At 40.9% G+C, this 22,108-nt stretch overlaps 1 protein-coding gene across 4 annotated transcripts in view; it reads left to right on the top strand.

The window, feature by feature from the left end:
* The window catches only part of PCDH11X (protocadherin 11 X-linked), a 949,600-nt gene that overhangs the window by 126,495 nt on the left and 800,997 nt on the right, over positions 1–22,108 (top strand). For 3 of the 4 annotated variants that reach the window (XM_074964439.1, XM_074964443.1, XM_074964442.1), the window contains 2 exons: positions 14,538–14,585; positions 18,233–20,719. In XM_074964439.1, coding sequence (XP_074820540.1) covers positions 14,538–14,585; positions 18,233–20,719 — 2,535 coding nt within the window. The remainder of the gene's footprint in view (positions 1–14,537; positions 14,586–18,232; positions 20,720–22,108) is intronic. The other variant, XM_074964440.1, reaches the window with a different exon arrangement.

Raw genomic sequence — 22,108 nt, 5'->3', positions numbered from 1 at the left:
AGGACTTTTTCCCAATACCAGGTGTTGTGGTCTAACATGTATACAAAGAAGTGATTTAAAAACAACAGAATACTACATGAAACAAACATACAGTAGAATTTTACTAATCTGAATTATTAGGGCAGAGAAGGTCCAAGACGTCTGTGGGATTTGTGGACTTAGCAAGTACTGGGAGGAGGAACATGGCCATTAGCTTTCTTTAGCCCTGTTTCTTAGCCCTGTTTAAGGGCATTATTGAGTGTCAGGGAAGGGGCCAGAAGGTGATATGATACTTGTCCAGGTGGCTTGTGAGATTCATGATATCGCCTGCACAGGAGCAATATGTCATTGACTTGTGCTTTGGTAATCTGCACACTGATTCTTTTCCGTGATGGTTTGCAGGTATTCACCCAACTGAGGCTTAGCAGCGTTCAGGTGCGCAACTGAACGTAACATTGGGTGTAAGAGTTGGGCTTAAAACGCCCTTTCTGTCTTGTTTTCAACTATTTGGGAGTCACATTCACAGACTGCAAAGGGGAACAGCTCCTTCCTGCACCTCACTGGATTTAAAACTAAACCATCTATTTATACTAGCTGTAGCCGAGTCTTGCTGCAGGGATGAGTTTTCCCTCTGGTTTGGTATATAAGGATGTGACAGGGAGCATGTGGGGTACAACAAAGCAGTTCTGAGATAACCAAAAAGCACTGCAGCATACAGGCCAGGAGTGTGAAATCAAGTAAGAATGACCCATTTGGCAATCTAGTGAAACAACACTTGTCAAAGAGGTGATATCTGACTCTCTGTACTGCATGGTTAGACTTTCAAATGAAATGGTGGATTTTGATGCCAATGAAATTGTTACTCTGAAACTTTAGTGTAGTGCATACGTCTTTCCAACATTATTTTTAAAGCATGTTATAAATTGAAAAGAACTTGTGCACCCATATATTTACAGTAGATAGGAAAACTGTAAAAACTTGCTTTTATGTTAATTCTTGATTTCTTATTAAATGAAAAGTTGATGTTGATAAGAATGCATCTTAAATTGTCATTTCCTGGCTTTTTGAGTACCTAACCCAGTAACTTTATGTGTTTGTGTGCATGTGCATATTTATTTAGTGTGTTTATGTATAATGTTTTCGTGTCTAATATGGTTTGGTTTTGTGTTGTTGTCCTTGGTTTAGTATATTAAAATGCCACTGCCTTCATCAGTCTGAGACAGTCTCAATCTCTGTTTGGACTCAGCATGATTGATTTGAAATTCAAGAGCAAATTCAAATTTAGTACTATTCTGTCCAGCTGGTTTTGAATTCTAGATGTGATCATACAGAACAGCCCTAGTAGGATCCTGAGCTAAAAGGTTATTTAGGATACCCATAAGGTAATCAAAGCCTTGTAAATTCATGGGCTGGAGAAGAACTACTTGGATCTTCCTCAGTATCTCCAGTACCTGTGAGTCAGGATCTTTACCAGTCTGTTCACTGTGTTACTCCCTCTGGACTGAGTCTGCAAAATGAAGGACATCCTCATTGATCCACAGTCTCAAACACAATTTGAGTCTAGGAGTCTGTCAGATAGGTCTGATGGTCTCTAATTCAGACTCTGCTGGCTTTTCTACTCATGAAGCCCTTACAAGCCCAGATGGGATCACAATCAAGGCACTCTTCTCTGTTCTCTACACCATATCTCTACAGTCCTAAGATCCCTGAAGTAGCAGTGCAAACTAAAGAACCCCCTCAAGGATGTGTCTGCCAGATCCACTCATGACAAATATCACCTAGGGTGCACCTCTCAGTGGTTAGAGATGCCACATTTTGTCACACCTGTACCAATGCAAGTTCCATCAGTATTGTGTGGAAATGAGAAGCATATTGTATGCTTTCACATGGCTTTCATTTTTTGACCTGGGGTCAAACAGCTGGACAGCAGTGGTCTAAATCAACAGTCTAGACAGGACCCGTAGTTCCTTTGTGCAGATGGAAACCTCCCAAAACCACCTCTTGACGCAGTAGAAAGTCTTCCATCAAGGAAGACTATGTCAATACCAAGCTGAACTAAACTTACTTAGATTGGAAGCACTTCAGCACCAGGATTTTCTCTTGTTTTAACTCTGTATTTGTACGGTGCCCAGCACAATCCTGATTGCTGCTTTGGGCATTGCCATAATATAAATATTTAATAGCAGTAATGATTAGCGTAACCAGCTACTACTTTTGAGCACTTACTGTGCCTATGCTTTGGTCCTGTCCATGTTGATTAAATTTGCTGTAGAAAAATCCTGTATTCTACCATTGCTGTAGTAACAAGATAGTAACAACTGAGTTTCCACCAATAGCAATGTATTCTGAAAGGAGGGTAGCCTGGTAGCTGAAAGCTTTGTTAAACACCTGTATGTGACTGATCAGAATACTGCAACTGAAACTTTGATAAAAGAAGAAAAAAAGAAAGAACAACAATTTCCAGAACATTTTGGGGTGAGGAGAGGGATTCTCCCTCCTCCTCCCTGCCCCACACCATCCTTTTTCAAGCAGCTATACGCTGGAGTGTAAATGTTTGATGATGAAAGGGAGGAAAATCTACATTTCCCCCCAAATTTCTTCTTTTTAAAATATGTTTTATAAAATTGGGGCTGGGAGATACAGATTTTCCCCTATATTATCAAGCATGTGTATGCGTGCTGTGTGTGTGTGATTGAAAAAATTAAGAGAAAAGACAACAGAGAGAATCATTAATCCTACACAAAAATAATTTCACATCAGGAAATGTTTTTTAAAGTTGGCATTAAGTGATGAAGACAATTAATTTAGCCCTTGCTATTTTCCCCACACACCACAGAACAGAATAGTTTTTCATTGTTACAAAAGAAAGGAAGATGGGGAGAAAGCCCAATATTATATTTATAGCTGTCAAAGACAGGATTTAAATAGTACATCAACCATGGAGCCTGGCACTTGACCACAATATAGTTATTTTTATTTCTGAAAGAAAGGTTTATTACAATATAATTTGTATTCCCAGACTAGTGTTTTATGAATAGTTGGTTTGAACACTTGAGTCCCATCGAGCTTTTGGAACTGGGGAAATCTAGCAAAGAGCATTGCAGATAATTTTAAAGAAACAACTAGAAACACTGGAAAAAGGAGTGTGAATTCTGAGTCATCAGCTGTCAGTATTCAAGTACATTTTTATAACATTGTGTTTATAATTGCTGCTTCCATTAATGTGATGTGTATTATTGCTTTGGTTATTGCTGATGTTCCAAAGTTAAATTATATTTTTTCTCTTATTAACAAATTATCTTGTCTTTTTTTGTTTGCTTGTTTTTGTGATGGGATGCTCTTCTGGGCATTAGAGAGGAGGATATTATGTACCTTTTCATTCTAAGGAGGGCTGCCTCTAGGTTTTTTGCCGCTTCAAGCAAAAAAATTTCTGGCTGCCCCCCTTTTATTTTGACTTTTACACATGTTTGCACTTTGCAGTATGTTTTGTTTTGTTTTGTTTTGACTGTTGAAAATTTAAAAAAAAAATGAAACCGAGAATTTGTAGTTAGTGAAATAAAACAATTTCCTACTAGGGTACTTACTTAATTTTAACAGAATCACAGTTACAAACAATTTGGGTTCAACTGTACACTGTAATGAAAAACGTTAGTGTCTTCCGGTGCACCCAGATTCTCATAAATTAAAAGAATTTATATGAACTGAATTTTTCTGTTTTTTATACTTGTGTAGTCTTTTAAATCTAATTTTTTTGCAATGGTACTTTCAATTGAAATTAATGTGAGTCCTAACAAATGATTTTGAGACATGGTGGACTTCAAATAATATTTTAGTAATTTCAGTTTTGAGAAACTGAGCTCACCAGAAGCCACTGATACTGGTAACGTTAAAAGAATGTGTCATGCTATAGCAGTGTTTGGAGTGAGGTGCTCGAGGCTGTACATCCCGCCCATGGGCCCCCAGCCCAATCTCAGACCCAGCCCCACCCCCACAGAGGGGACAGTAACTGACAGAGCAGCTGGGGGGTGCGTTAGCCATGGGGAGGGGGGGCAGACCAGGGGCGCCCACCCAGCACCGAGCCGCCCGGGGCAGCAGGTCCCTTACCGGCTGCGGGTCCTGCCCCGATCCCGGGCTCCCCTCGACTCTGGCTCCTCTGCCACTTGTGACACTTGCGGCAGGGGCCGGCAGGTGGGGAGGAGCCGCATCGCCCCGCTCCCCCGGCGGTGGGGGGCCAGGGCAGGGTCCGCCCCAGGGCCGGGACCCCCATGCTGAGCCCGCCGCCCTGCCCCACACAGGGGCTTATTGGTTGACTGAGCGGGGCTGGGGGAAAAAAAGGGAATGCCGCCCCTGGAAATGTGCTGCCCCAAGCATGTGCTTGCTTTGCTGGTGCCTAGAGCCGGTCCTGATTCTGAGATTGCTTTTCCCCTCCATGTTGACCGCACCATCGTCCTTCTGCTTGTTGCAGTAACCGCCATTAGACACTTTTCATATCTGTTATAGTGCATTTAATGGGCTGAACAACTTGTTAGCTTCTATTTTGTTCCCTATCTAATCCTAATAATAATATACCTGACAGTAGTGAACTAGTAGGTGCCCATGGGTGAAATTCACCATTGTGCAGAGGGCCAGCACAAGGTCTAGATGCCACTTAAGTCCAAATTAAGTCCTCAGAATAGATCTAAAGTGATGCATAAAGGTTTGAACTGGCCCGCTGCACAGGAATGAATGTCATCCATGTGAACACGTTTTTTTGTTGTCACATATGAATGTTGTTGTTGTTCATGGAAAAATTTGCTCTCAGTTCTCAAAAGTGTATAATTCCTGTAGTAGATCAGTCCCAAAACCTTCTGTAAAACTTTCTATTGACTTTTAAGTGTTTTGAACTCACAAAGTCCAATAGCTATTGCTTATATGTGACCCTAGTCTTTCAGGTCTGGAGCTGTAAACAACACCCAGAGCCTTGTATAAATATGCTAAATACCTATATTGGATGGTGGGTGAACTTAACAAAAAATGAACAACAAGAAAATCTGATTGTGTTATTGGGTTTGAATCTGTAGAGCTGTTGATTTTTCTGTCTTTGAATGGTAAAATGGCTTGTACTAGGACTATTGTGATGTTTGCTGTATAAATGCACACATAATAATATAGTTCCTTGACTTTTTGTCAGCCTTGTGCCTTGAAAATAGAGAGTCTCTAGGTGGGTTTTCTTTAGAATTAGGTTTTAAATATAATTCTGAAACAGCTGCCGATCTCATTTTGGAGGCTTTTCCGTTTTCTGAATGCAACTTAAGGTAGCGCAGCTACCATTTGGAGGGTGAGGACTGGATTTGGGGGCCCAGAGGAAACTTCTTCTTTGGGACTTGACTGTGCTATTATCTCTTCAGTGTCTCTGTCCCCAACTCCTCAATCTCTTCTCCCTCATACCCCAACAGTTTTCTGTTGAATGCTAGCTGCAGCTAGCAGAGCACCAGTCAATGCTCTAATAGCAGCATTGGCCCTTTTTGTCCTGTGTGTTTTTTGTGGGTCATAAAAGTCATTGTGAAAGAAGTCTGAATGTTGAAGAATAGATCAGAAGAATGTTGAAGAATAGATCAGAAGGAAGAGGTGGAGAGGGAAAGAGATTGAATAAACAAAACAATACTCATTATCCCAACTGACTTGAGGGGAAGAAGGAAGCCACTTCGCATATCTATAGAGTGAATCATTGTTCTGATAGTCTCTGCAAGGTACTTAGATACCACATTGATGACCTGTATAAATGCTTAGATCAAATGTCAATATTGCCAATAGCCCTTAGCAAGAATAACTGCATAGCAGAGCTGGGAAGATAGCAGAAGTTCTTCAGTTCATTTCTGAGATCACTGCAACAGAAACACACAGCAGTTTTAGGAAATATTTAGGCTTTCTTTTCTCTTTAAAGATGATTCTAGAAAGATGCATCTCACTGAAATCCATTTCAGTTTTGTGTGTTTTAATCAGATCTGAGTAAATAACATTTTCATGTCCATGTTGTTTTCCTTACTGATAATATACTACACTCTCATTTTACTTGCAATTAATAAATATTTTATTTCCATAACGGCTCTCATTTCAGAGAATCTGAACATGTTACACAAACTCCACTTATACACTCATACAGTGAAGACTGGGTGGGTGCAAAAGAAATGTAGAGATTAGGTTTAAGTAATGCTTCATATGCTGAATGTCAAATAATTTTAAATATACAATTTCTATAAACTGTTCATATTTATAGAGGCAGGATTTGAACCTCTGGTTTCAGTTGAAGATTTAACGTCAAAATTTCCAACATTTCACTTTACCATTTTCTGTGTGGACTTTAAAAATCACACTTACCACAGACTTATTTGGCAGAACTGAGAAAATGACACTTTGCATTCCTGCTGTACTGGTCAGATAATATTTAAAGAGAACTCCTAAAGAAGAGAGGTGACTTTCAGAACCTGCATTGGAACAACAGGATTGAAGTTCATAGGTGGCTCGGTGAATCTTACGTCAGCACTGCGGTGCACTGAGTCTTGTGGGCACAGTAACAAAGAAAACTGCAAATTGTTCCTTTTCCTTTTGTAAAAGGACCTGGCTAATGTTACATGCATGCAAGGGGAATTTTGTTTCATTTCTCCCCAGTATGTTAGCGCAAAGGGCTTTATAGAATGAATTTATCTATCAGAAATATGTTTGAGATAATAACTTATTTTATGACTGTAATGCTATACTTGACACACACCAGTTTGAAATATTGGTATACTTTGTTCTCTGCCTCTGAAATCGTCAACAACTGAACATGGAAAGCTGTCTTAATATGCACATTATTGTGAAATGATTGGTTGGCTTTCCCTTCGGGGCAGTTCCTGGAACTAATCTGTTCATGCGTAAGGGCATAATAATAAGGAAAAACCTTAACAATGCATTGGCTACTGGAAGTCTATTGTTTCTGTTATCTGACTCATGTTCAATCATTTATTGTGGATTTCATTCCTTTACTGAAAGCCATAATACTGAATGTCAAAAACAATTTCATTCAGATTCACATTCTTCTCTGGAGTCCTGTGCATAGGGCCCCAGTGGACCAATTTTTGCACGGTAAAGCTAAATGGGGATGGGAGTCGAGTCTTAAATCTATAAGCAGGATGGATCCAGCAGCTGGTTTTCAAATAACACTTTATACTGTTTATGAGCTGTTGACATGGATTGTGCCTCCCACATAGAGGGAATTCTGGGAAGGCATTTGAGGATTAGTGGCACTTGAGTGGACCTAGACTACGTCCATGCAACAGAATGGTCATGTTGGCAGCTGACAAGTTATGCCAACTGGCGCTCTAGCTTGACAGGCCAAGCAGCTCAAGTTAAAAGCATGACCACAGTCAAGGGTTTTCGAGTGTGGACAGGAGTTGAGTTAGGGACAATATTTAAGTTATTACTTGAATTAACTGCATGGCAGACAAGCTCATAGCTGTTAAAGTGAAGGTTCAGGAAGGGGGTAAACTCTGAACACGTTGTAAAAGCTGCCTACTGAAATGTGTGGTTTTCATTCCTGAAAATTGGTCATTAGTCTTCTAAAAAATTATTTTTCAATTCATTATTTTTAAGTGCTGAAAAATATATCATGGACATACCAAAACAAAGACCTGCCCCAGAGATGACAGTCAAGATGACACATGTAGCAGAAGTTATAAACAGATGACTAAAGATAAAGGAAGAGAATGGACAAAAGTGATAGTAATACCCAATAAGGCATCTTGATGGTTCTGTGAAAAAGATATTTTTGTTTGCTTTCCTTCCTGTCGGTGAAAATCCATCATCTGAAATATGTAAAATTTGGGGCAGAAAAATCTAAAGTATATAATACAAGGTATAATCTAAGAATAGACTAGATTGCTTAGATCTTTGCATCATTTTTGCTGATTCTAAGGGAAGGCAGAAATTGGGTGCACTTAGATCACTAGCAGGGATATATATATATATATATATATATATATATATATATATATATATATATATATATATATATATATAAAATATGAAAAACACCCACATAAACCCATATGAGATAATTTGTAGGAGTGTGGTTTCTTAGCCAAAAAACCCCAGAAACTGCCATTCATCAGTCTATGTTGTTGTAATAAATGCCTTGGAAATGGGACACAGTTAGGTGATGTACAGTATTGGGTATGTTTATGTATTTCCCTATCAAATTGTTACTCCTGGGGGGATTCTGCAGGACTGCATGCCTGTAGAAAACGCCACCTGCCCCGCAGATTTCCTGTGTTTTCCCTGCAGAAAACAGGAGGGAAGTAAAGGGAAGCCGTGTGCGGGGGGCAACCATGGGTGCAGTTTTTTGGAGGGGATTCCCCCCTCCAAACAGAGGTGAGGCATGGGGGGGCACATGGAGTTACATGTCACTGTCCTCCCACCCATTCTGCAAGCGCAGAGCTACCCAACTGAAGCAGGCTGTGTCTCTGCTTTGCTGACTCTGCAGCTGGATGCCACCTCATGGGTCCTAGCGCCAGTCATACTCCTCTTCTGTGTGCTGGGAGTCTTCCTGTTTTCTATTTTGTGGAACAGTGAGTGCCCGTGGTGGGGCTGGGAAAGGGGTGGTGGTGGGGAAAATGAGGGATGGAAAAGTGAGGGAAAGAGGCAGTGGGGAAGGAATGGGGATGGAATAGGGCAGGGGGAGGGGAATGTGGGAGTGAGGGGAGGGGGAATGGAGAAGAGAAGAGAAGGGGATAGAGGAATTGCGAGGGGAAGCAGGAGCCTGGCATGTGGCGTCCCCTGGGCAGCAGCTGGGGCTCCCCCATTAGCAGGCCCATCGAACCCTCACCCTGTCAAGCCCTACCTCCTACCGCTGGACCCCTCTGATGAACCTCCCACTCCCAGACCCCCACCCCACTGATCTCTTACAGGTGCACCTGGACCCCCACCCATCAAGCCCCACTCCCCCAGCACCCGGACTCCCCCACTAAGCCCCCCACACCCAGACCTACCTCATCGCCAAGTCCTATCTCCCTAGTCCCCCTCTCAAGTCCCCCCCCCCACTCCTGCAGAGATCCCCTGCAGAGTCTCATTGCCCCTGCACCTGGAACACCCCAGCGAGCCTCTGAACAGCCCATCACCCACACCCAGATTGCCCCACACAGAACCCTCACACTCCACACATGGATCCCGCCACACCAAGCCCCTCTACACTTGGGTCCTGCTGAGCCTGCCAACCCACACCTGGGTGCTCCTGGTGCAGAGGGACAGGGCCCTGGGGTGTTTCTGGAGCGGGCCCAGCCCTTGCACTGTGTCACAGAATATTAGGGTTGGAAGAGACCTCAAGGTGACAGTCAGATGCCGCCTCACTGCCGAGTCTATGGTACCAGGGGAACTGGGGGCTTCGGGTTGGTCTCCCACCTCAATGCAGCCAGTGGTCTGTGCTCCCCACTGCCATGTTGGAGTCACATTTATTTACTGACAGATACAATTTGAAGAATTTTAAAATGTGCATATCATTTTTAATTTTTTTGTGCAGAATTTTAAATTTTTTGGTGCAGAATTTCCCTAGGAGTACTTAAAATATTCCTTTGATCCCAGGATTTTTAATCCGAATCAAGTCACAAGGAAGGTACTTTCAGTGATACCACAAATTGCTAGATAATGATACTTAGTGAAATGAAGATTTATCTATTGTAGTTTTCACTATATTTATACCGTATGCTGTCATTTTGTTTCATTGTTTACTTCCAAAGTGGCCCTGTCACAATACAGCAGGGAAATATTTTATCTTTTTGGAACTCATGCTTTTCTTGTATTGACTCTGATATATACCAATGAGTGACAGTAGGGATGTTGGAGGGGGGGAGTGGGGATGTCAAGTTGGTTTCCTGATAAATCAAGCACCAGAAAAGTTCAGAAACAGATTTTTGGTCTGTCCTGAGCATTCCCTGATCAACACAGTAAACAGCCTTTATTTAATCAGTTTTAGAATCCAATCTCTGCAACTATTTTTAGTACTTACTGGCACTAGATGCTTCTTCTGGGCAACTGTACCAGATTTATAACTCTGAAAGTGCACTGTTATTTGTCTTCCAATAGGCAGTGAAGTGGCATCTTGTACATGCATATGTCAAGCACCTTTCAAATTTTAGTAAGGTGGCTCAGCTATGTCTTTCCCAGAACAATACAAAAAAGGATAACTTTTTTTTTTTTTTTTTTTTTTGGAAAAGCATATCTTTTTCTTTTTTCTCAAAAGTAGAAATGATCCCCTGGGGAGTTCAATGTTCAACACAAACTTTCTCTTTGAGTTTACAAATCCCCATAAAGAAGAAAGATTTTGGAAGGTCTTACCATCATATGTATTTCAGTAGTTTTTACCCCGAGGCATACACCCCCCCCCCAAGCTTATTTGTGAATGTGTGTGTAGGGGTGGGGGAGAGAAATATCACTAACAGATGAAGGGGGAAAGCTCTATTACCTGAGATTATTGGGCATTCCATAAGTGTGCATAATTTCAAACGTGAATTGGAAGTTTCCTGAATCTGAGATCAAAGTGTTCTTCTTTTAAATGTCCTAATTCATAAAGCAATGAAAACTTTGACATTAAGGTATAGTATGGGTACATCAGAGAATGCCCTTTTATGATGTAAGTCAAGAGAACACATTATTTTGTTTTTTATTTTTTACTGTGCTTATTTAGGCACCTATATCTCTAGTTAAGCGCCTGTGTTTATGTTACCCATGTAACCCACACAAAGATTTTGTCAGCATTTTCCCTAAAAGTAAACAATATCACCAAGATGAAAAAATTTCACCCACTTTGGCTTACAAGGGCCTCACATCAAAAAAGATATGATGCAAAATAACTTTAGTGTATGAATACAAAATCAGAGGGTTCAAATTTCTTTTTTTGCACCTATATAACTCAGTAAAGTTTCTGTCTCTTAAAAGAAAATTTGGGAGGCATGTGCATATTTCCTTCAGGTATTTGTTTAGGGTGGGAGGGAGAGGGAATGAAATGAGATTGAGGTATAGACTTAATGGGTATGAATTTCTGTGTATTTGCACTACTTTTTAATAGTGTCAAAGGACTTTTTGTTTCTGTTTTCCATGCTTTATGAGCCAAAGCCACATGTATGCAGTGTTGTTGTAGCTGTGTTGATCCCAGGATATTAGAGAGCCAAGGTGGGTGGGGTAATATCTTTTATTGGACTAACTTCTGTTGGTGAGAGAGACAAACTTTTGAGCTACACAGAGCTCAAAAAGCCGAGGAAAAGTCTGTATCGCTCGTAAACTTGTCTCTCTTGCCAACAGATGTTGGTCCAATAAATATTACCTCATCTGCCTTGTCTCTCTAAAGCCATATGTCCATCACCCTCAGTTCCCATTGAAATGGATGGAAGTGGTAAGTGTGCTGAGCAGCATCTGTTTTAAGGTAAGGAACACAATTGCCTGTGTTTTCCTGTGCACAAGTGGATGTCAGTCTGAATCTTCTTCTTCTTGACAGTCTACCTGGTTACAGAGCAGGGAAGGAATAGGGTGTATTGCAGGTCCACATTGCTCAAACTCCTGGTCATCCGATAACTCTAAAAATGTATTTAGAATCTCAAGGTGCCTTGTTCTGGCGGACACAGCAGAATGGGCTCTTTATTTAGCTTTTGTTGAGAGAGTACCCAGAATAGCTTTCTACCTGACACTTCCTGAACCACAGTTATGTTTTGGTAAGTGATATCCATGAAATGTGTAATCATATATTTACAGATGATTGGTTCTTTGGTCCCTGTTAACCTTAACTGGCAAATGTATCAAATCTATAATGGTGTGACATGTAGAATATGCTATCATAAAAATTCTATTTTATAATAAAATAAAGAACAATGAGATACCTAGCGTAAACCCCAAGTCCTTTCTTCCCTGTATAAATTCTAGTGCCATTACAAGGAAGGGGAAAATTGCTGGGACAGGAAATGTTTCTGGAACCCTCCTCCAGGCTATGGAAAAATGGAAGCATTTAGAACAACACTCAGTCATATTCAATACCTTAAACTGTCCATCATGTACTTAATCAATCTCCTGTTCAGTAGAGTGTGTGTGTATGTCTCTCAACATATATAATGGGATGTGATGTGGAGAAGAATCCACTTTTCTAGTTCTCCTACCTTCATTTGTTACCTGTCCCTGTTTTGTGGAAACTGTCCGTAAAAGAAGGATGATTTTGAGTTTAAGGCCTTGGAGTGGTACTCAAGAGAGCGGGTTCAGTTTCTGGATGTGCCATGGACTCTTTGCATGATGTTGGACAAGTGATGTACTATCTCTCTGTCTCAGGACCCCATCTGTAAAATGGGAGTAGTAATACTTCCTTACCTCAAAGTATTGTGAGAACACATTAATTAATGCTTGTGAGACACTTGGCTGCTTTGGTGATGCACCCAGATAGGAGTCCATTTGAGCTAAGTTTGTAGAACCACTCAAGTGACCTTCAAATTATTTCATGCTGTCATGAGGTTACATCCTGATGAGATGAAGCAGTGTGCTGATACCACAGTACAAGCATCATAATAGTGTGATACGGAGAATTTGTGTTGGAGGGGAAATTGTTAAAGGTGGCAGCCCTGGTTACCCAGGATAAGAGAGAGCCTGAAAAATACAAGAGCCACCCCACCTGTAAATCACAAGCAAAGCTTTCCTATCCATACACTCAAAGCCTAACTACTTACATTATATTGATAGCGAGCATAATACTAGGCAGGGGCTCAGCACAAAGTACGGATAAGGAACCATTATTCCAAAAGGGAGAGAAAGGTAAGAAATACAATGGGCAAGTCAGCAGAGAATCAGTAAGTGGTCCAAAGTATTGTAATCTGAACAAAAAGGAGGTTTAGGAGGAATACACAAGCACTGAAATGCTTGGGAAGGTAAATTTAATGTTATTGCAGAAAGACTGAGAGTAATGTCTGTTGTATTTTTCAGGCTCTCTTTTATCCTGGGTAACCAGGGCTGCCACCTTTAAGTTTCCCCTCCAACACAAATTCTCCGCATCACACTATTATGACGCTTGTACTGTGGTATCAGCAAACTGCTTCATCTGTGGGAATTTACACGTTTCACATTCAAAGTGTCAAGCTTGAAAGAAAAATGCACGCTTTTTAAAAACAAAATCAGAAAACTGATCTGTCCCATTTTGCAGCTCCTGTATAATTTTGCATTGGAAATCTTATGTGCCTGTGTTACTGTAATCCTTTCTCTTGGCTCATTCTCGGCTGCACCTGCTGTGCTACAGTGTTCCATAGGAATTCTCTTGACAACAACAGAACATTGGGACCTACCTTGTATGTTCAGCAGAACTGCAAGTGTTTCCTACTTGGCTATACCTGAAATGTTCATCAGCCGGCAAACAGCTGAGCTATTTCGGTGGGAAGGGGTGGTTCTTAAGCACTTTAGGATCCTTTGGATGCAAGATGCTTATATATTGAAGATTTTCTTATTAAAGTATTATTTTTGAAAATGACTTATCTATTTAAAATAATTTTGTACCAAGGAGTCAGGAAACCGTTATAGCTGATTCACAGTTTGATGCCAGGATTATCTAACCACAAGCGTTTTGTATGGTAGGTTCCTACATTTTAGGATGGTTAAACTGTGTGGGCCCACTTGCTCATTGTATATTTTATTACCACTTTGAATATTTCTTATATACATTCTGTATAGATTTTGTCATTTGTACAATCTGCTAAAAAGATTTAGGACCTCACCCTGTTAAAATATGCTTAATTTTATGCACTGTGAGTAAATTGCCTTAAGATAAACATGCCTGCAGAAACAAGACCTTCAATATTAAGAATGAGTTTTCTTGCCAATCAGGGCCTGAGCATTCTGCTTTAGTGAAATATAAGCACACTATGCACCTTACAGGATCTACCCCTTATTTGTGTATTACCGAACAAATACTCTCTGATGGTCTCAAAAATAATCACAAACCCTGATTCCCTTTTAAAATCCAAAGTGCTATGCATCACAGAGTGTTGTACATTTTTAATGTGAATTTTTTTACCATAGTTGGGAGGTTTGGGCTCTATTTATTTAAGAAGCCATTGTGGTCTATCAGTTTATCAGCATCCAATAGAGCTATTACTGTCTATCCGTTTATTGGTTCGCAAACTTAATTTCCTGAGTAGTCTTGGCCACAGCAGGCCATGTTAATAGTGCCTGCACTGACCCATGGCTTTGCTTTTCCAGTTCATCCAGTCAGTGATGTGCCAACTAAGAGCCCAATCAGGCAAATATTTCCTGCTAGGCTTAGCTCTTACTCCAGAATTTGAATCCCACTGAGTTCAATGAGACAGCTTGTGATACTGCAGAATCGTATATGCCAGAAGCAAGTTTGTATAGGACTGGACCCAAGGAGCCCCCTCTTAAGTCCCAGCACACTAGCCTGTTGTAGCACCTAAAGAACTGTTCCAGTCCACTATGTTGAGTGTCCGTGTTTGAATAGTTGTGTATTTACAGGTCTACTTCAATGTTACACATTTTAAAAACTTTCTAATTTTGTATTTACATGACAGCCCAAAACAGCACCGAAAAGGACATTTGGATCCATTACGAATGATCAGGTAAATATAGCAGAGAGTTCTTTCACCAAAAATACTGATTTGTAATTACAGGAACCTCTCAATGTAATGCATGACTCTTTTTTGATTCTGGGGCTGCATGGTTACCTGTGCTGATGAGTTCTGCCTGGTCACCTTGCTGATGAGCTCGCCTGGCCAAACAGGAAATGAGATTCAAAAGTTCCCAGGGCTTTTCCTGTGCACCTGGCCAGTGCATCCGAGTTCAGAGTGCTGTCCAGAGCAGTCACAATGGTGCACTGTGGGATAGCTCCCGGAGGTCAATACCATCGAATTGCGTCCACACTAACCCTAATTCGAAATGGCGATGTTGATTTCAGCGCTAATCCCCTTGTCAGGGAGGAGTACAGAAATCAATTTTAAGAGCCCTTTATGTCAAAAAAATGGCTTTGTTGTGTCGACGGGTGCAGAGTTAATTCAATTTAACGCTGCTAAATTCGACATAAACTTGTAGTGTCGATCAGGCCTAAGAGTCTGCACTCCATATGGAAAGATCTGATCCTGTGGAGTTTAATGGCGAACAATAACTTGTCTTTACCATTTTAAAATTAACCTATGAGGGTATGGCTATACAGCTGCTGGGGTCAACAGATGTGGTGGCAGGGACTGTGCCAGTGCACTAAAAATAGCTGTGTAGACATTGCTTTTATGTTCGGGCTCAGACTCTGAAGTTCTGAAGCTCGAACTTCCACATTGTTATTTTCAGCGCACCAGCATGAGACCTGCTATCAGAAGTCTGGCAACCAGGGCTGAGAGATTCGCTCCCAGCAGCTGTGTAGACATATTCTAATATAACAGGAATGTAATTTTCTATGTATTGCTGTAAATCAGTTTAAAAATTGCATAGAAGAGCTAGTTCTCTATTATATTTGGTATTTTTTTTTTAGAATAATTTCTATAGAACTCTGTATTTACTTAATCCCTATTACATTCTATATGGTAGCAATTTTGCATTAAACATTTTGTTAAAATGTTGATATTTTCAGTAAAGATTCTAATTTGTGTTGGATTTTTTGCTGTTTCCTCAGCAATTTACTGCTAGTGACAGGGAACTGAAGTTATATGTTTAAGCCAAAATCATACGCTATAATGAAAAATGTGTCTCTTGTCATATGTGATAGTTAAAGAAAAGCTAAATTGGGTATGTAGTTTCATGAATTAAAAGTCTGTATATAGTGTTTGTTGTAGTTGCAGGAGCTAATGACAGAATAATCAATGCACATCTGTCAGCTTGTGTGCAAATAAAGAACTGAAGGAAAGCTGACTTTTTTTTCCCCACTCTTGCTAGGTTTTTCTGGAAATCAGTGTTGAAAGAGCAGTTTATTTAATTCAGCATTTTTGCAACAAATAAGAGCCTTAGTCCAAATTAAACAACTGCTAGCAAGGTTGCCTGCAGTAATCTACTCATGATAATCCTATCACTGAGGGAGAAGATTCACTTGTCTTTAATAAAGAGAAGGTCTGTCATGGGGTCGCTGCTTTAGAAATTAACCCCTTTGGTTCATAGCATATAGAACCTGATTCGGACACACTTAGCAAGGTTGGTATCTTCACTCATCTTCCAGTGAAAAAGCAAGATCTACATTTGTTTTCATAACTTTAAAGATCTGTTTTCCAATCCATGTTTCTCTTATAGATCGCCATGGGTCTTTACTTATTGGGGTGACAGACACTGTACAAGGGGTAGAGAGTTGGGTTATTTTATTTGAAATGGAGATGTTGCAGCTTTTCCACAAAAGAAATGATTGCTGCAATGGATAGAGTCAAATTCTGCCCTCATCTGCAACAGCCCTGGTACTATTTATGACAATGGAAGATGCACAAAGGCAGCATTAGGCCCATATAGGTACTGATTTAATTGTGGGTAGCAGGGTACAATGTAGTCTTGCTTCTTACTAACCATTCCAAATGTGGAATCCTCCACACTGGAAACCCGACTCCCACGCAGGGTCTTAAATACCCTAAATTGCATGATTTGTAGTGTGCACTGCAAAGTCTATCTCATCCCCCTGACCTTTGGTGATGGGTTGGGAGTGTCATGAGGATGTAGGTGGGAAGAGCTGATGTTTCATTTTTACATCTGGTTAATGTTAGTTGTAAATTAAACAAACAGTTGTCTTTATAAATTTTATTGGCGGAATCGAGAGCCATGGAGAGATGCTCTTTTAGCAATTTGTGTATAAATTAAAATGAATAAATAAAACCATAGAAGGTCCAATTCTGCCACCCTTACTCATGCTTAGTAGCTGCTTGCTAAGTGAGTAGACCCATTAAAGCCAATGGAAATACTCATGCAGTAAGTTATTACTCAGTGTGAGTAAGGGTGGCAGAAGCAGTCCCATCATGAGTATAGCAAGGGCTAGGTCAGCAGCACAGTTTCTGACTATAAACATGACAGGCATAACGAGAGTTTAATGTTCTTAAAAACAAATAAATACGTAAAATCCTAACTGTTCCCTTCCCCCCGTATCCTATCTGAGCTTCACTGAGCCCCCATTTTCACCCATGTTACACACCCATCTTCAATGCTTGCATTATGGGCCCAATCCTTCTGGGGAGATAAGGCTGTCAGGATTCCCTTTGGAATCTGTCAACACCATTCTTCATCAGTCAGAGAGATTGCTATTGATCGTTGCTAATCACTTCCTTCTCCTTAGGGGATGTATATGCTCCCTTTGCAAGATTTCCAGCATCTGCTGGCTCAGAGAGATACCAGCAGTGGGAACCAGACTCCAGTCTCCCACCTGTAGGACAGCACATTACTTTCAGACCACTCTGTCCATCCCATAGTTTGAGGAAAAGCTGTGTTTTTACCGTGTCTGCACATATAAATGCATTACTTGCTGTAAGAAGGGCATAAAGTGTTCAACAAACCCTATTACAGGATCTTATTACTCAGAGTGTAAATGCAATAGTCCTATGATATTATTCATAAGAAAAAACATCTTATTTTCACACTTGGAATGTATTTTTCACTGCAAATATGAAATACATAGTGATGAAAAGGGGAATAATTCTTCCTGATTTTCATGTATTTCTAATAACCTAACATGTCTCAGTTGTGACTGTGCCACTTGAATCTTAAATTATGTGGTAATCCCCTTTTCAATATGGTGTAGTTTTTCTTTTCTCTAAATGCTACAGATTGTACGCTTGTCTTGCTTTGCTGAACTGGGGATTAAGTCCCCCTGTGCTTTTGCTTGCCCTCCCCAAATCTTGGGTCCAGCCTTGTTGTGGGGCACAGCCCTAGCCCTGTGGATACTGCCCCCCTGTGAGCATGGGGTCTGATGTAAGTCGAGCCTTGACATCTTCTCCCCTTCCCCCCCACCCCCCAGCTAGGTGTAAAATAGGAAGTAAGCCATATGTTTTCAGTAGTTCTGTAATTTGAGCTGGAGCTGTAAAAGAAACTTTGATGCTCTGAAACACCATTCCTGCTCAGGCCTGCTACTAGGGAGGCACAGGTACACACAGCCCCGTACTCAAGGCAAAGGCTAAAGACTTAATCTAGCAGTAAATGTATAAATACACCTATAAAGGTATTTTCATGGGATCCCCGTGTACAGTAAAGATATGTGTATCTATTTGTAATATATTTTCATAATAAAAATTGTTCTCCTTTCTCTGTCTTCTAGGGTCAAAATGTATTTGGACTTGATATAATTGAAACACCTGAGGGAGATAAGTGGCCACAGTTGATTGTCCAGCAGATCCTGGACAGGGAGCAGAAAGACACATATGTGATGAAGATTAAAGTTGAAGATGGTGGAACACCTCCCAGATCCAGTACAGCCATCCTACAAGTAACAGTTACTGATGTGAATGACAATCGCCCAGTCTTTAAGGAAAATGACATTGAAGTTAGCATTCCAGAAAATGCTCCAGTGGGCACCTCAGTTTCTCAGCTCCATGCCACTGACGCTGATCTGGGCTCAAATGCACAGATCCACTTCTTTTTCAGCAATCAGATCTCCAGTCTGGCCAAAAGGCTCTTTGCCTTAGATAACACTACTGGCCTCATCACAATTAAGGAACCACTGGACAGGGAGGAGTCACCCGTACACAAGTTAACTGTTTTGGCAAGTGATGGCAGCTCAACTCCATCAAGAGCAACCGTGACGGTAAATATCACAGATATTAATGATAATGTTCCATCCATAGACACAAGATACATCATCAATCCAGTGAATGGGACTGTGCTCCTGTCTGAGAAAGCACCTCTCAATACAAAAATTGCCCTGATTACAGTAATGGACAAGGATGCTGATCTGAATGGAAAAGTTACCTGCTTCACAGACCATGATGTCCCTTTTAGGTTAAAGCCAGTGTTTGATAATCAGTTTCTATTGGAGACTGCCACATTTCTAGACTATGAGGCTACGCGAGAATATGCCATTAAAATAGTGGCCTCTGATTCAGGGAAACCTCCCTTAAATCAGTCAGCAATGCTGCTGATCAAAATCAAAGATGAGAATGACAATGCTCCAGTTTTCACACAGCCTGTCATAGGACTTTCCATTCCTGAGAACAATGCTCCTGGTACCCAGCTGACCAAGATCAGTGCCACAGATGCAGACAGTGGACGCAATGCTGAGATCAGCTATATGCTGGGTTCAGATGCACCCCCCATTTTCAACCTGGATCGCCGCACAGGAGTTCTGACAGCAGTAAGAAAGCTGGACAGGGAAAAGCAGGACAGGTACTCCTTCACTGTACTGGCTAGGGATAATGGGATGCCACCATTGCAGACCAATGCTACTGTGACACTGTCAGTTCTGGACCAGAATGATAACAGCCCTGCTTTTACCCACAATGAATACAATTTCTATGTGCCAGAAAACCTGCCCATGTATGGCACAGTGGGGCTCATCACAGTTACTGATGCTGACTCTGGAGAGAATGCTGCAGTTACTCTCTCTATATTAAATGGCAGAGAGAATTTCATTATCGATCCACTTACTGGTGTAATAAGACCCAATATTACATTTGATAGAGAGCAACAAGGTTCTTACACTTTCCAGGTGAAGGCTGTTGATGGAGGAAGAGTGCAACGCTCTTCCACTGCCAAAGTGACCATAAATGTAGTTGACGTGAATGACAACAGGCCGGTTTTCATCATCCCTTCATCTAACTACTCCTATGACTTGATTCCCACGGCCACCAATCCAGGGTCCGTGGTGACTAAAGTCTTTGCAGTTGACAATGATACAGGGATGAATGCAGAGCTCCGCTACAGCATTATAGGTGGGAACTCGAGAGGTTTGTTTACAATCGATCAGTTAACAGGCAACATTACTTTGAAAGAGAAGGTAATCACAGCAGATCATGGCTTACATAGGCTGGTGATAAAAGTCAATGATTTAGGACAGCCAGAGTCTCTTTATACCATAGCACTGGTGCATTTATTTGTGAATGAAACCATCACCAATGGCTCATACGTGCAGGAGATGGTGCGCAGAAATATGGAAACACCAGTGGGCCAGAATGTTGGGGATGGTGAGATAACCCCACAGACCAATGACTATGTCAAAATCATCATTGCTATAATTGCAGGCACCATGACAGTCATCCTGGTCATTTTTGTCACTGCTTTGGTACGATGCCGCCAGACACCCCGGCACAAGGTTGTCCAAAAAAGCAAGCAGAGTGGGGAATGGGTCTCCCCGAACCAGGAGAACCGACAGATCAAGAAGAAGAAGAAGAAAAAGAAGCGCTCTCCTAAAAGCCTCCTTCTCAACTTTGTGACAATTGAAGAATCTAAGCCCGACGATCCTGCCCATGAGCATATAAATGGCACTTTAGACATTCCCGTAGAGCTAGAAGAACAGACTATGGGAAAATATAACTGGGCCACTACACCAACCACATTTAAGCCTGACAGCCCAGATTTAGCAAAGCATTACAAGTCTGCCTCTCCACAGCCCACCTTTCAAATTAAACCCGAGACTCCTGTGCCCCCTAAGAAGCACCATGTCATTCAGGAACTGCCTCTGGATAACACCTTTGTGGTGGGTTGTGACTCGCTCTCCAAGTGCTCCTCAAGCAGCTCGGACCCTTATAGTGTCTCCGAATGCAGCTGTCAAGGTGGCTTCAAGACCCCAGGCCCCATCCACACCAGACAGGTAATACAAAGTTTCTAGCTGCTCACTCTCTCTTTCTCTGTCTGTACCTCTAAGCTCTGCAGAATAACTTTGTCTATAAAGATTAAAAGCCTGAAAATTCATGCTTGGCTGAGACATTGAAGTGTAAACAGTTTGTGATTCATCAATGTTAAAAGGAGAAAATTAGAATAAAGTGACTCTTGGCTGTGGGAAAATTTAGTACTGAATGATTATATTAGGGGATATTCCTGTCTGTAGATGGCAGTATGGTACTTCCTGCATTTACATAGTATTTAGCTGTGCAGCTCTGTAAAACAAAGAAGGGTTGTAGCACTATCCTCGCTGGTATTGTATACTCAGGAATCTAAGTTATCTAGGCCAGGTGGAAAGCAATAAAGCTTTGCAGCATCTGATAAGTGGTTCTTAATGCTAATGGAGTCTGGAATTGGAGCCTTCATTTGGACAGAGCTGTACCTCAAGGTCTCTCAAAAGCAAGCAAGATTTTTTTTTTTACTGAGAGATTGAATGCCATTTTCAGACTAGAAACATAGCCTACCATGAGGGCTACTCAAAGCTGGCTGACTGACATAATCAACAATATAAAGCAGTAATGAAGCCAGTGGGAAAATTTAGAAGCATTACAAGTATTGCCCTCACTTTGTCACCTTCATGGCCAAGTACAGATCATAGAGACAGTAGCTGAGGTACAGTTCAGAGCAGCAATCATAAGAGTGAATTAAAAAGCCCTCAGATTAACAAGGAGGGCAAAAATATAATGATAATTAAACACCCTATTGCTTTTTAAGACACTAATGAAAGGCTTATTAAAGCAATGGGAACCACATCAGAATTGAATCCAGATTCTGGAAAGCTGTATTAATGCATTTGTGATAAGGGTTTGTTATTTATCTGAGTTTTTCCTCCATCAGTAGCCTATCCTCAGTACAAAGAAAAGTCTCGTGCTTTTATTTGAGTTAGTCATGAGGTATCTATGCAGTAAAAGAAGTTAATAAAATATTTGTGATGATAAGATGGGATTCACTTCAATTATTTCTATATAGGGACAGATCTTCAGCTAGGGTACATCTGTGTAGGCTTTAGTGGTGCTTTGACAATTTACCCTAGCTGAGGATCAGGTCCATAGGTTCGACTTACTTTTCTGTAGGCAGTTTTGTTAACGATACGGTGAAAATAAAGGGGGCCTGAAGAAATGTCCTCATTCAAACTGCATATCTACTGCATACAAAGATTGCTGCTGCTTTTTCTTTTTCTTTCTTTTTATTTTTAACACCAGTCTGTGAGGTAGACAAAATCCCTGTTCTGTACAAAGCATTATCTTTTACTGAGAGACATTAACAGAAAATGGAATAGAAACAGATTTCTTCATATTTCTAAGACAGCAGAGACAAT

The sequence above is a fragment of the Natator depressus genome, chromosome 9 (assembly GCF_965152275.1).
Source record: "Natator depressus isolate rNatDep1 chromosome 9, rNatDep2.hap1, whole genome shotgun sequence".
Classification (NCBI taxonomy): domain Eukaryota; kingdom Metazoa; phylum Chordata; order Testudines; family Cheloniidae; genus Natator; species Natator depressus.
This window is presented reverse-complemented; position numbering and strand designations above follow the sequence as displayed.